The 15,320-nt window shown below is 41.6% G+C and overlaps 1 protein-coding gene across 1 annotated transcript in view; it reads right to left on the reverse strand.

The window, feature by feature from the left end:
- Positions 1–7,251: 7,251 nt before the first annotated feature.
- Mdfic2 (MyoD family inhibitor domain containing 2) overlaps positions 7,252–15,320 on the reverse strand; it is a 107,908-nt gene continuing 99,839 nt past the window's right edge. The window contains exon 4 of the mRNA XM_021191377.2: positions 7,252–7,728. Within this exon, the coding sequence (XP_021047036.1) occupies positions 7,469–7,728 (260 nt within the window). The 3' untranslated portion in view covers positions 7,252–7,468. The remainder of the gene's footprint in view (positions 7,729–15,320) is intronic.

Genomic DNA, 15,320 nt, shown 5'->3' on the forward strand with positions numbered 1-15,320 from the left:
TGTCTATATTTTTGTACTTGCTTTAGTATGGGCAGTTGTATGTCCAAGAGCTTGAGGAGGCCAGAGGCCAAACTCAGCTATCTTTCCTGAGCTGGAGCTCTCCAGTTCACCCAGCCTGCCAACCATTGAGCCCCAGAGACCCACTGTTCTGTGCCTCCCCAGCTCTGAGATTTCAAGAGCTCTCTACGATGCCTGTTTTGTTTTGTTTTGTTTGCTTTTGTTTTGTGTGCAAACTGGGGATTTAACAAGGGTTCTCAAAGCAACTAGTTGATATGTACTATTGTTTAAATGAAGGTTATCGAAGAACTGGGTTAAGCGATAACTTTGTAGGGTATGTGGTTCTGCTGAAGGCTTCCTAGAACATTAGAACCCATTTTTCAGTTCCTGTCTAGAGGTTGATCCCACAAATTCACATTATGAGACAGGTGTGTTTCTCTCATGCCCACATGGGCAACCATTCGACCATGACAAAACCAGAGTGGTGACCCTGGCATTACCCGGGCTTCTTGCCTTCTCCCATTGCAAGAGCTGCTGCCGTAGCTTGCAAAGCTATGCAGTCATCCAAAGCACTAAAGTGTATTTCTGAAGAGCTTCAGAGTCAAATGATGAGTAGCTTAGCTACTGTATCTTACTCAATATCCTTATTTTATTTTATTTTTAAGTTACGGGAACTTGATATTAAGTGAGGCTCCATTGGCAGAAAGTGCTGAAAGAAGAAACAAAGGGGACTTAAGAAGTGCTGGACCTAATGAAAGCTTTGCATCCACAAAATAAGTTGTGGCTTTGTAAATTCACTCTAAGTACATTTGAGGAACAATAAGCCATAAAAGAGGTTACCATGACCTTGGATTCTGAACAGCTTTAGAGATAAAAGGTCTAAGTATCAGAATGCATTTGGTTGACCATAGTGTTGTTGACTGATTAAAATCTATGCTCCTAGAACCCTCCAGCTGAATGCTGATGAGGGATTGGCCTGGATGCAGTGGACAGAATGGATTCTCTTGAAGCAGGGTTCAAAGTTGCTTTGCTAAAATGGATCACTAAAAGGTAAGTCTCTATAACCCTAGAGCAATGAGGCAAAGTTATGACATGGTATTAAATTGGAATACATTGACTTTGCATTTATTACTTATTGGTTACATATCGGAAAAGCATTTTATAGATACTCTAAGCTGTAATCTTTGCATAACATAACAATTTTAAAACATTTATTATCAAGGAGTGTTTTTCCCCTTTGAATAGAGTAGGGTTATTATAATTATCTGATTGCTTACAAAGCAAATATGTGAACTTTGACTCAGTTTTATTTTCCTTCTTTAAAAAAATTACATATAACTTCTAGGCTGCATAATTATAATCATGGGCTTTGGAATTAATAGATTTATGTTGAAACCATAGTAATTGCTTTTTTGGAAGTTGCTGAATTTCTTTTAAGTCTTCCTAAAAACATGGAAGATTTTAAGATTAGAAAGCATTTCACAGGGACTAGTCAAAGAATTTGATAGCATTGAGAAAACATTTATTTTCTATGATGCAATATTTTCTTATATAAAATGAATACTACTAAAAATAATAGAGAGAGAGAAAAGACGAACCCCACTGTTATCCAAGAAATAGGATATGAACTGAATCCATGACCAAACAGTGTCTTCAAACCACCTTCCCACTCACTCCTTGTGACAGAGATGTGGAAAGAGAGTGGCTAGGTAGAGAGAATATTCCCACGCAGCTGTGCTTTGGCTCTCAGAGTGGCTCCTTTTGGTTCAAGGCTGACACACACAGCTACAGGCAGACCTGAAGACTTAAGTGAGAATTCCAGTTTTGCATTTGTCAGCTTTGCGTCTCTCTAAAACCTGAAATACTCATCGTATGAAAAGCAAAGGTTTATACTGAGTCAGTCTTGAAAGTCCCTGCCCGTGCTTGATTGAGCCCAATTTGTTAGAAACCATGGACAGACACAGAAGTCACTCTCAGGTGTAGCATGAGGCAGAACAAAGCCTCTCACCCCAGGAGGGCAAACAGACTAGAGTCTAGCTACTTCTTGTGAACACAAGTGTGTGTGTATGTGTGTGTGTGTGTGTGTGTGTGTGTGTGTGTGTTAGTGTACACACATGGAGAGTCAAGAATACAACCTAAGGTCATACAACCTCAGTCATAGTTACTGAGACAAGGTTTCTCAGTGACTGAATCTCACTGTGTAGGCCAGGCTGCTAGAAGATCTGCCTGTCTCTACCTCTATAGCACTGTGCTTACAAGTCTGTGCCCACAACAACCAAGTTGTTTTTTAATTAAAGAAATATGTTCTCAAGACCATGCTTACAAGCAAACTCTTTACTGACTGACCCCTCTCCTAGACACCTTCTCCCAATTCTCCTTTTGCTATTTCCTTAATGACTCAAGATCTCCCACTGTGTGCTACCTCTTAGGCTCTACCACCTTCAAGAGTGTCAAGCTGAGGAGATGTCTCTGACATACAGTTCTTTAGAGGACACAGAACATCTAAATTACATTAGTTTCCTACCCCTTGAATGAAATCCTTAAGCTGAGGTCCTTCTCTGTTGATGATTGAGAAGCAGAGCAGAAACTACATCTTGGTGGCTGTCCTCTGGGATAGTGGCCCTTTGGGAGCAGGAATTAAAACCTAGAACATCTTTAAGCTTTAGTCCCCTGAACAGTCTTAATTACACCAATTATAAACTATGATTCTGGGAATAGCCTGGGATGTGCCAAAGAATGACCATTTCTCCATTTCTTCCTCCTCCTCCTCCTCCTCCTCCTCCTCCTCCTGCTTCTGCTTCTTCTGCTTCTTTTGCTTCTTCTGCTTTTTCTGCTTTTTCTTCTTTTGAACACTGGGAAAAAGCTGAAAAAAGGGTGATTACATAGGTCTTGCCCAAGAGCTAAGGGCTTTTGAACCTTGATACTTGTAATATATATAGGTTACAAGTAGTAGTTTGGACATATTCATTTGAAGATATTTGCTATTTTTCTGAATTTAAAATTTAGCAAGACATCCTGATTTTAACAGCGTTTTAGGTGAATGGTATGAATGGTTACTAACTGAATGGCTAAAGGCTCCTGAGCAGGGTTTATTAAACTATACACTGATGCTTGGATATTTCTTTATTGTGTGGGGGTGGTATTAGCTACTTTTTTAGTTGCCATAAATATGTGCCTAAAACAAATAAGAGAAGAAATACTCAGTTTGGCTCACAGTGTTTCAGTCCAGCATGGGGAGGAGGCTTGGTGTTAGGCTCAATCCATTGTAATGGTGCCTTCGAGGAAGCAGACAAGTAGAATTAGTCTAGAACCCTCAGAAGCCTACCCTCCCATGCCTCCATTCCTAATGGTTTCACAACCCCTCACCCCCAGAAAACCATGACACTAACTGGGGATCCTGTGGGAGACATTCCCCAGTTCAGCATAATAGGAACTGTCAACGATCTTCAGCAGTGTTCCTAGCTTCTACCCATGATGTACCAGTCTTAGAACCGTTATCTCTATTCTGTGACAATGTTATACTTCCAAGCATTGCCACATAGGAAGAGGAGGCCAAATCACTCCCAGTTGGTGAACACTGATTCAGATAGTGCTCAAAGTGAAAGTTTGTAGCGTATTAATGGGAGAACAAAGGTCACACTCACATTCTAGTAACACAGAAGGTCACACTCACATTCTAGTAACACAGAAAGTCACACTCACATTCTAGTAACACAGGCTCTATCCTGTTTCAGTTCCTCAATGCTCTCTGCCCACTCTGCTCCTTCTTTATAATGTAAGGGGCTGCCTGGACTGCTTTCTGGGACAGCCTCGGAGAGTTGCCTCCAATTCTCAACCCCCTTGTCTTCTGTCTACTCCACCTGTCTACTCCACCTGAAGCTGTAAGTACAAATGCCCGACCATTGCTCAGATCTGTTCTTCACAAAGCATCCAACAAATCCTTACACCAAGTGTGCATGGTTTTCTAGAGGCCATCAGTCCATGCAGCCTGAGGGAACTTAACAGTTGAGTGGTGAACCCGAGAAGATTCCCTTAAGTGCTGTTCTTGGGATTTTGAATGACCCCAAATTAAGTGCTACCCTTGGGGTGTGCTCCCTAGAGTTCTAGATAGTAATGTCTCTGTCCCTATTGTGGCTGCCTTTAGGAAGTGGTATCAAGTGAAATTCTTCCTGATCATTAGAGGCATGCTCTTGAAAGATATTGTAGGACCTACGATCCCCCTTGGATCCAATTTCAAGCCATGCTCTGAACAGATTTGTCCTGGTGCACAGGACCCTGAACCCCATAACAACAAAACTACTCAGCTGTGGAACAGAGCCTGCAAACCTGTGAGCCATAATAAGCTTTTCTTATGCTAATAAATCAGTTATCTTGTATATGTATCATAGTGAAGAAGCTGTCATAGGACACATTATTCTCCCTCTACACTCTGTGGAGGGAGACAGAACCCACTTTGAATGATGAAATCTCTTCTTCAAACACCTTCCACCCCTGTGTTTACTCTTGAAAGCAAAACTGAGTGATCTTCTTGAGGCTTTCTATTCGCAAAGTTTTCCTGCCTGGATATGTTTCTCTGATCATCTTGGAAAAAAAAACCTGAAGTGACTTTCACTCTATTAACTTTGATTGTCCAGCATTGAAAATTAATTTTGTAGGCCTCTCCGCTCATGTAGTGGGACGATTCATTAGCAGGTTAAATGTGACTTCTTTTCTTTACTGCTTTCCATATTTTGGTGGCTTTTAGAAGAGCAATAGTTTTATAAAAATTAATGGAGCAAAGCAAAGACAATGTAACTATATGGTTATGGATCTGGGTGGGGGGCATCTCTTTTCTCCATTCTTTGCAAAGCCTGCATGTTCACTAATCTCTTTGATTCTAGTGTGCTTCCTTAAATCAGAATGCTCCATTCCCTAAGAAGGCGTACCTTGAAGTACAGCATTATCTCAATTTGTAATCATAGGCCTTCGTCATTGCTGTAGAATACCCAGGCCTTCTCAGATCCTGATATTTGTGTTTAATCAATAACTATGTTCAGCTTTGATCTGGCTTAGTGCTGCAATTGTGTTTCCCCAGCTGCACATGTTTTATTGTGTAGGAATTCAATTGAAAACACCATTCATGTTTGTAAAGAGGATGATATTTTATTATTGGCTATAAAGAAAAGACATTTCACACTTTGTATAACCGACCCTTTCTAGTAGAGCATGATGCATTCTCGGAGTGTGAAACAAATTAACAAGCTGGGGAAAGCAAGGCCAGGGGAGGACTTCAGAGGGACCAGAAAATGTTGTCAACTAGGAACTACCTGACTTTTATGTCTCTAAACAACAAGCATTGGATTTATATTTGAAGTGTATAATCTTTACATAAATTGAGGACATATTGTTAAGAAATAAAATAAAACAGTGAACATGAATGTAACAGATAGAACGAGGAGATCATGTATCTAAGTACTTTGGGGTGGGATTCCAGAGACCTCTACGGATCTTTTTTTCAATGGCCGGGATGTGAGTCAAGAGGTGGGTGCTCAGAGAGGATCCAGGGTGGTGGGGTGAGTTGGAAGCATAGTGGTTTCAAGGTTGCTACTATGTGTCAACAGGGTGGTAGTGTTTGTGTGTTTGTGATGTTAACAAGCAAAGAACTATTGGGTAAGAAAGTGGTTAGAGCCTGAGTCACGATGTTGAAACTGTCATGAACTCAGCATGTCATCTTGGAGTCACCCATTCTTAGGGCTTCCTTTGTGTTTTTATAATTACAAGAACACATCTACGATTGCTCTGGTTGGCCTCTAACTTGCTATGTATCTGATGAGACCTTCAACTGCTGATACTTCTCATTACTTTTTAGTGATCTGTGAATTATACACATAGAGTCTAGGGTTGTGCCTTTGAGCTTATGAGAGGTAGAGAAAGAGAACTGTTTTGGGCTGAGGCTGACATATAGTCTCATGCTCTGTGGCCTGTGGATAACTTAATGGTCAACCAAGGATATAAGCTACTTCCAGGAACAAGTTAAGAGAGGTTAAGTACAATCTCAAGGCAACTTAGCAGTAGTTTTTAAGATTGATTCTGTCCAATGTTAGAAAATTTATTACAGATTAGAAAAGGTGGCTAGTTTACAATACAAACATTGCTTTCATCCACCATTACCCAAAAGCAGTAGAGTACAACACTGCAAAAACCAAACGATTATTTTGGGGACTGCCACAGTGGTCATTCCTTCAGCTCACATCTCTCTCAACCTTACTTTCAGCTGTCCGCTCTGTTTGGTTGGGATTTGTGCTTTGTAGTTCCTATGGAACACAGTGTGTTCCATACACAGGAATCTGTACATGCATGTCTATATAAAGCATTTCCCTTGCTGCTTCACACCTACCGTATGTAGAGATTCCCGAGTTACATTAAACTTGATGTTCCTTTCCTGCTAGGTGTGTGTTTTGATTTGCTTGATATGAAAGTAATTCTGTAGCACACATCATGCCTTTTGCAGCAGTGTAAGTAGAAAGAAGTTTTTCAATGTAATCATCAGTTACTTTATTAGTGGAAAATAAAATGATAAATTATGGTTTCCAAAGGATGCATGCCATATTGGGGAGTGAGCTGAGCAAGTCCCTGTATATGTAATAGTTTAGTGAAGTGAACTGATTTCTTTTTAATATCCGGTTGCTTATTGTACCTGACAAACAGAAGTAAGGAAGGCAAAGATGTGATTATCATAGATCAAATTCCTGAAACATGCACATAGCTCCCATTTTTGCTTATTGTAATAAAGAAGCATCTTTATGTAATTAAGGAAATACATGACTTCTTAGGATGCAGCAACAGACAGATAATGATATGGTCTAGAATTATAGGGCTCTCCTGAAGTCTACCAGATTCAAGATTCATTGGAGAGGTTTCAAAGACATCTGCTTTAATTATAAGAACATGGTTTCTGAATCATTTAATTCCCTCTCCTACCTAAACTGTACATATAAGTGAATTTTAAGAGACCGTATAAATAAATTTTTAATTACAAAATGATGTTACACAATACATTATTAATAATAACCAATAATGCATAATGTTTATGCATGAGTCCATCAGAAAGAGAACTAGTGTTTTGAGCCTACATGAAAGCATAATTTGTCCTGAATTCATGAATGAAGTTGGAGCCACAATGCAGACCACCAAGTGAAGAGCGCAGACTGCTTTAGCATGCTGTTTAACAGTCAAGAAACATCTACCTATGACATTTAAGAGGTATTTGGGATTTGTTCATCACACATGTGATCAAGAATTATTTTTGCAGCGAGCCATGCGATTGTGAAAGTTGGAACGAGTTGACAGTAGTAGTTTTCCCAGACAGGTGCAACATAAAATGGCCTAGAGCCTCCATGAAACATGTATGGTCCTTGCATTTGGGGGCACGGAGGGAGCTCTTATCTCGGATGCACTCTAAGGACTGCTCGAGTGCTAATTTCTTCTGGCACTAGCGGTAACAGATTTCTGATATCTCCATGGCCAGCTCCAGGCATTCACCGGTCTCATGGCAGGATTCAAAGAGGCTACAGTCCACATCGCAGGTCAAGTTGCAGTCATTGTGAGGATGGTTCTCATCCGAGGCAGAGTAGTACCTGTGGGAGGGGCAGCACAGGTTGATGCACACTGTCTCACACGTGTCGGGGAGCATGAAGAGGCAGTCCAAGAACTGGCAGAAGAGACAGGTGAGGATTAGGGACGCACACTCCTCTGTTTAAAGAACGAGAGAAAATCAGTATGTGTGAACCACGCACACAAAGAATGTAAATAACGCTCGAGGAGACAGCACTGCTAATTGCCCTCACACGACCATTGTAATTGTATGTTACATAAAACTGGTTGGGTGGCACTCCACACCTGAGAACGCTGTAAATGATAAGATGCGCAATGGACAAGCTGAAGGGACAGCTCAATCAGAGAAGTGGCTACTGCTTAAGCATGAGGATATGAGTTTCATCTCAGTACCTGCATCCATGCACATGCACGTACATAAACATCTGCGTGCCTGTGCACACCATACATTTACTGTGACACGGGACCAAAGATATAATCAAGATGGAAGAAAACTAGTATTAACACATATGGGAGTGTCAGTCAAATGTAGACAGATGTGGAGATGTTCTTGGTAACTGAAGAGTCACTGTTATTTTTATGTATGTGTACTTATCTGTTCAGGCTCTTAGGCAAGCCAGAGGCTGACACTGGGGTGTCTTCCTCAGTTGTTTTTCCACCTTATTTTCGGAGCTAGCATCCTCTAACTGAACCTGGAGGATGCTATTTTGATGAACTAGTGGTCCTCTGGGATCCACATTTCTCAGACCATTGCCAGGTCTAGGGTTCCATATATAATACAGTATCATGCTCGACTTCTTTTTACTTGGGCCCTGGGAACTGAACTCAGACCCTTGCACTTGCACAGAAAGTACTTTGCCCACTGAGCTGCTGCCTCCCCAGCCATGCAAGCTGGTGTAGATGGCTTGTCTGCCCAGCTTCTCCACCCCCACCCCATGACTTACTACTTAAGGAATTGTGTTAGTAACTTTCGGAGCATTCCTTATCCATTCCGCCTAATCAAGTTACTTCAAGAGGGCTGTCATTTTTGCCCTAAACCTTTTGATTGCGTTTGCCCATGAGGTGCTGGGAAGGCAACGAATGAGCTAGTGGTCTTTGCAATCCTCTGAATGACAACAGGCCTTTCCTATATGCATTAGATCAGAAGCCATTAGAGCCCAGGACAAGGAGAGACCACAGATGTTCAGCTGTTTGTTACCAGGCTTCAATACACATTCGACATGGTCTCCCATTAAGTCCACTGCACACATATTCAGATGTGAGCAAAAAGCATAGTTCCAATCTTTATTGAAATGCTGTTTAAAATAACCATAGCTTTTTGGGTTGTGTTTTATTTTTAATTTGTGTCTCCATCTTCCTGTAGCCATGGAAAGCCTTGATTTTGTATTCAAGTTATGTGGAGAACCTTGTCATCTCTTACCTAAGAGGTTTCAATCTTATCAGTTGCCTTTAAGAAAATTGGGTTAAAAATTTACTGTGCAGACTTGTTAAAAAACCTGGAAAGCATCTCTGAGGTACTGAAGGTAATTGGTAATTCTAGCCAAACAGCTGTGATGGATTATAGATTATTATATATTTTTTGCTCCATAAAGGGAGTTAGTTAGAATGGTGTGGCAGTTCTCTTGTTAAAATTATATCTTCTGTGTGTTTTAGAAGTCTCAAAAAGTATATATTTTTGGGTTTTTTGTTTTTTATTTTGATAAAAGAGCAGGTAATAATTTATACAATCCAATTAATAAGTAATCTGAAGATAGTTGATGGTTAAATGTCACATTCTAGCATGAGTTGGGAGAAATTTCTCCTTCAGATAGATTTATCAGTCTATAAAGTTTGGGTTTCATAAGAATCCATTGTTTTCAATAAGCATGTTAATAATTACATGCTTTCCTGACTATAGTATATGACAGCTGCATACACATACAGAACAGATTTCCCTTAGCAGCAGACAAGTAGAGGCAGAAGGACCAGAAGTTCAAGGCCAGCCTTGAATACAGTCACATGCTCTTCAGCCTACCTTTTTCTTTTTATGTGGGTCCTGGTAATCCAAACTCAGGTTCTCATGCTTGCTTGGCAAGATTTCACAGAGTGATCCAATTACCAAGCACAGTTTTGTTCTCCAATTGTTCAAAAACTGGGTAATCTTAAATGAAGGAAGTACTTAGAAATAGGCTCTTTTAAGAAGGAGCAAGTATTTTAAAGGATGCTGCTTTGCACTATTCAAAGTTCTAACATGAATTCTGAGTTTAGGTGTATAGCAATCTTCTACCTTCCTGCTCCTCCTATACTCCCCCTTTCTTTTCAGAAAGATGTGATTTTAGCATGCTTGCATGTGTGTACGTGCCTGCATGCATGCGCGCGCGCGCGCGCACACACACACACACACACACACACACACACACTCACACACACACACACCATGGCTTTTATGATGACTTCGATTGCCATGCCCCAGAATTTATAGTGCAGGCAGCCCTCTCCCTACTACCTCTGCAGCATGCCTACTCATTTCCCTGCCAGGCTGGCTATATTTTTATTCCCTTAACACCAGCTTTCAGCATATGGCCAACTCAGTCATCTCTCATAAGCAACCACAAGCCACCCACAAAAACTCAGGAGTAAGTTCATAATAGTTCAGGGGCTCTATTCTACTTAGGCCTTTCCTGAAGTGTATGTGTCAAAGGTGGAGGATGTGTAGCACACAACTTCATCAGCTTTCGCCCATGCCAGCTCCACCTTTATCAAGTCAAGGCAGAGACATTATCCTCAGCAGAAAATACTCCAGGCAAACTCTAGACACAATCCCTCAGTCTGGAGCCTCAGGAAACATACTTAGAGTTGCGATCTTAAAAAAAATCAACCCCGTTAAGCTGTATCCTTTATCCATCAAGCTGAAAGTTTGTGTTGGATGTGGGTAGAGCAGGAATCAAGGTGACTGTAATATTTAAAGTTGGTGATTCTTACTAGAGTATGAAAAGCCTGCTTGTAAAACGGCTTTGTACTTTCAGGAGGGCATATGATCTTTTGGTTCAGTTGTATCTGCAGCTGACAAACTCTGGAGGCCTGTGCTTCTGCTGAACCCTATAGATTTTATTTACCCAAAGAGTTTGTTTGGGCCTAATTCTTTGCCTGAATTGGCATTTGTTTCCTTCCATCTTCTATTTTACACGTGAGTCTAGAACTGCCTCCCACACCCTTGTTTCTAAGTCTGCCCCGTTTATTTGGTTATACAAGACAAAGCCTCTCTTGCCTAAGAAAATCACGGGGACATTAATGAATTGCAAACAGATTTCTCTGAACTTTCAAGTGTGCGCTGTGCTTCCCTAAAAGGCATATTAAAAAAAATCCTACACCAACAGGTCGGACTCTTTTGCACACGGCCACTTTGTTTGCACAAAAGTAATTTAAGTGGTTAGGAAGAAATTCTACAACTCTTTGGCGAGTCCAGCTCTTCCCGTTCTCCAGATTGAGTATATTTTTTTCTTCCCTTGTACTTCATGGGCTGTAGTATTTAATAAACATGGTATCTAGAGGCGTAGCTCATGACTAATGGCCCCTCTTTTGGCCAGTTGAAAAGAGTAGCATACAAACGTATCCAGCTTCCTATGGTTAGGTCATATGCAGTGTTTCCTGAACATAATACTTACTAGTTCCAGGTCCTATTTTGTGCCTCCCTCTTCTCAAGGACATGCATCTGCTCCTTCCCAGTTTGCTCTTGTGGATAGCAGTGCCTTGGTGACGTCACTAGAAATTTGGGATCATCCCTGGCCATCATGCCTCTCCTACTCCCTCGATGCAGTTATCAGTCTTCCTGCCAGCCCCTTGCCTGGTTCTCTCACTTGTGGCCTTGTCTCGCTCCTCCCTGTGTGATCAGCATGGTGTTTGAATCCCAGTATTTGAATTAGACCTAGCTCGAGACCTTTGCATGCAACACGCTCTCTCCTAGTGGCAGCTTCACCCAACCCATTCTCAAAACCTTAGATTCTTTGCTTGAAACATCTTCCTTCGAAATGAGCCTCTTGTTCAAACACACAGCTTGCCATCTCTCACGGGATCAATCAGTGAATGGGACTAAGGTGAAAAGGAACAACATTGAGAGAGGGTCATGGATATCCCTATGCAGTGGTAGAGCCCCAATTCTTTCTAGATCCACTGTTCCATGTGTCCACATCTCACCTAAAGCCAACTCACAGCCCTCTGTGCTTCACCTGAGTCTCAGGCAGCCCTTAGGAGGACCCTGGATTACAGATGTGGTCTCTGGGCTCAGAGGATTTCAAGTGCCATGATCCAGAAACCTCAGCAAGTGGGGTAGTTGCTACACAAACTCTGGACTTTCTGGAGCTTTGAAGTTGACCTGGCTATGTTCTCCCATGCTTCTTGCTTGCTTGTTTTTGTTTTTCTGCCAGGTGTGAGATTTGGAGAACCACGTCCTTTTCTTATTCACAAGGATGGCAGTGTAGGTGGTCAGGTTATTTCCATGACTACTGGCTAGCTTCAGCCAATGGGAGGCCTCCATAGAAGTCTAGGAGGGTGGGGGAGAAGGAAAGAAAACCAGGGTCTTTCTGCTGCTTTATCCCAGCTCTGCTTGTTGCCGTGGGTGTTTGCTGTGCCCCCTCCCAACACCTCTGACTGTCAATTCTCTTAACTTCTCTTAACTTCTTTCCCCCCCCTGCCCCTCTCTCCAGCCCTTCTCCCCATGGTTCTGAATAAACTTAAGTACTGTCTAGTACTGGTTAGTTGCTACATGTCTATGAGCTCAGTCCAGTGTTGGTCTAAAAGGCACAGGGTAGGTAGAGCCTTCTCATGGTGTGGATTTCTGGATCACTCCACTGTTTGCTGCACTGACCTTTTCAACTCTCTTAGCACCTTTGCAACAAGTTCCTTGCACAGGAAATCCTCTCTATTGAACCACCTGGCACCCCTGGCATCGTCTCTAATTACTGCTGTCAGAACATCCGCCCTGCCTCCTAAACCTGGAATAAAGGCAGTAGGAGATGATCCAAGACCCCGCGGGCCAAACTGCCACAGCTGTATTTGGCTGTGAGCAAGAAGCCTTGGCAAATCCTTCTGAGGGTTGTCTCGAGTCCTCTCCGTGCCCCTAGGGTCCCTTTGAGCTGGAATGTGCTAAGTGATGATACTCTAATAACACAGAAGAATTAAGGCAGCTTCGAGGTGCTAAGAACTCTGCTGGGGATTGGCTAATTAAGAGGGAGAATGTGTCTCATTAGGAAGGCTCATGTTTAATTATAGTGGAAATGATAACAAAGCCAAGACTTTCCGCATGTGTACCTGGGGTCAGTCTCATGTAGTGAGCTTTCTGTCTCACTACGTGATTTCCCCACATGGGAAGGATGGAACCAGAAGCCTCCGCTGTTGCCAACTGTAGCTCCTGGGATTTTTTTTTTTTTTTTTTTTAATTTCAGAAACAGTCTCTTGCTTCCTTGGCAGTCATTAAGCAAAGTGTCACAAGCATAGTTCTTACAGAGGGTGACAGACTAACAACAAGCTTGCCCATTTCTCTCCTAGAACAACATAGAAAGAGCATGAGACCAGAAGACCCCAGCCCCAAAGCAGTGCCTTGGTGTATCTGTGTGCTGCCACAGATTCTTAACACAGTAGCACCAACTGACTACTGAAGGCTCTGGGTCCAAAAGCATAAAAACTGGTTTCCCTTCCCTGGCATTAAGTTCTTTAGACATGCATGTCTGTAATGTAGAATGGGAATAAATAAAGTGTGAATGAATGCCTTTCTCTATTGGGGGCTATCATCCCTGATGTTATCAGTTTTAACAGCTCCTTAAATATGTCAAGATGTATTTAAGCTCAGACAAGCACAACTAACATCCACGTCACTCCTTTAGAAGTAGAACGACTAGATTTGGGGGCTGCTTGGTAAATTTGTGATTGTGTTTTTTTCTGAGTAAATGGACTGAAATAATTATAAAATTGAAACACTTTATAAGGTGACACCACTACACTTAATTGTATGAAATTTACAGTGTAGAAAATGTAATCATTTTATTCAGTAGCCCATGGTGTAATTAAGACTATTCTTTGCAGGTATCTTGTATTTATGAGTTTCTTCTTCCACCTGGATGAGATGTCTGAAATTCAAAATTATACATCAATTAGGCTTATTTCTGGGATTACTTTCTAAGGAGCCTGTTATCTAAGGTGATGTGTGCCCCTGGCTTCCTTTTCCAAAAGATGCTTTTGCGAGTAGAAGATTATGGACACAGGAGCGGGTGCATGCATAGTAACCTGGGAGTGTTTTCCATTCTCTTCTGGAAAGAGACCACACATGATGAACCATAGCTACTAACACACTTGTGGAATCGAGACTATGAGGTTCAGTAAAGACCCTTTTAAGTTCCCATGAGAGCATACCCTGTGTGCCGTGGGAATGGATGCAAGACATGTTACAAAATCTGCTTATATGAGCCGTTTGCACCCTGTTTTCAGTGGGGGCGATGGATATTAATAATAGATACTAGTACCTAAGCATCTATTCCCATGCACTTGTTTGTAGTTTTGGAAATAAATTAACCACAAACTCCACAAAAGCAGACACAGTCTTCTCTTTTTCCTTTCTGTTTTCCCAACAGACATTTCTGTATTTGTCTGCACCTTTAAATTAATTACTATCAAAAATTCTCTAGAATGAGGAAAGGGTGGCTCTGTTGATTTCCTCACTGTTTGGGATAATGGATCGTTTGGTTTTTTTTCTTTGTTTGTTTGTTTGGTTTTGGTTTGTTTGTTTTATTTTATTTATTATGATTAGTGAGACTAACTGTGAATCTTTTCATTTTCTGTTTTATTCAGGAGCCACAAGTTCTTACTTCACTGGGGAGATTTTTTTTTTCCCCCACAAAGGGAGCAAGGGAGGGAGCAGCTCATGATTTAAAGCCTCAACTTAAAAACCTGAGTTTCCTCGGCCCACTGGTCTCTGTCACCTTGGATAATAAACAGCTTTACTTGCACATCCTTCTGGTTCCCCTTTGCTATTTGAACAGGGGAAATCTTATTTTTCTGCCATGAGGATCTTAAGAATTAGTCACTATTTAAACAGAATAGTTTCCCCCTCTTCCGCTGAGAATAGAAGTCGCCTGACCTCACAATTCTCTCAGGTTTCTCCCACCTGGCCAGAGGGAGATGCTCTGTGAGGACATTATGTCTGTGGCTGTATACTATGACAGTTCCTAATTCTGAGATCATTATCCTGCCACGTACAACGAGCAACAGCTCCGACCCCCTTGGTAAAACCCACCCAAACACTTTAGAACTACCCCCTTGCTCATTTTCATGTCTGCCCTTCATCTTAGCCAAAGCTTAATTTTAGCATCATCCTAGACTGAAGCCCTGGTCGACAGGTCAAAGTTGGCCCAAAGACACAAGAAAATGCCATGTGTGCCAGAAAGTCAGTAGAAAACATTTATAATATTGAAATATTTAGAAGTTTTGTGTGACATCCTTATTTTTTTTTTTTTTGCATATTTTTAGAACTCTTCAAGATATGGCATCTCAGCTGGGTATAGTTACACGTGCCTTTGATCCCAGGACTTGGTAGATACTGGAGGCAGGTAGATCTCTGTAAGTTTGAAACCAGCCTGGTCTAAATAGTGAGTGAGTTCCAGGACAATGTATAGAGAGACCCTGTTTTTGTGTGTGTGTGTTGTTTTTAGTCTTTAGAGGAAAGAAAGAAAGAAAAAAGGAAAGGGAGGGGAGGGGAGGGG

This window comes from Mus pahari, chromosome 2 (assembly GCF_900095145.1).
Source record: "Mus pahari chromosome 2, PAHARI_EIJ_v1.1, whole genome shotgun sequence".
In the NCBI taxonomy this organism is placed as follows: Eukaryota; Metazoa; Chordata; class Mammalia; order Rodentia; family Muridae; genus Mus; species Mus pahari.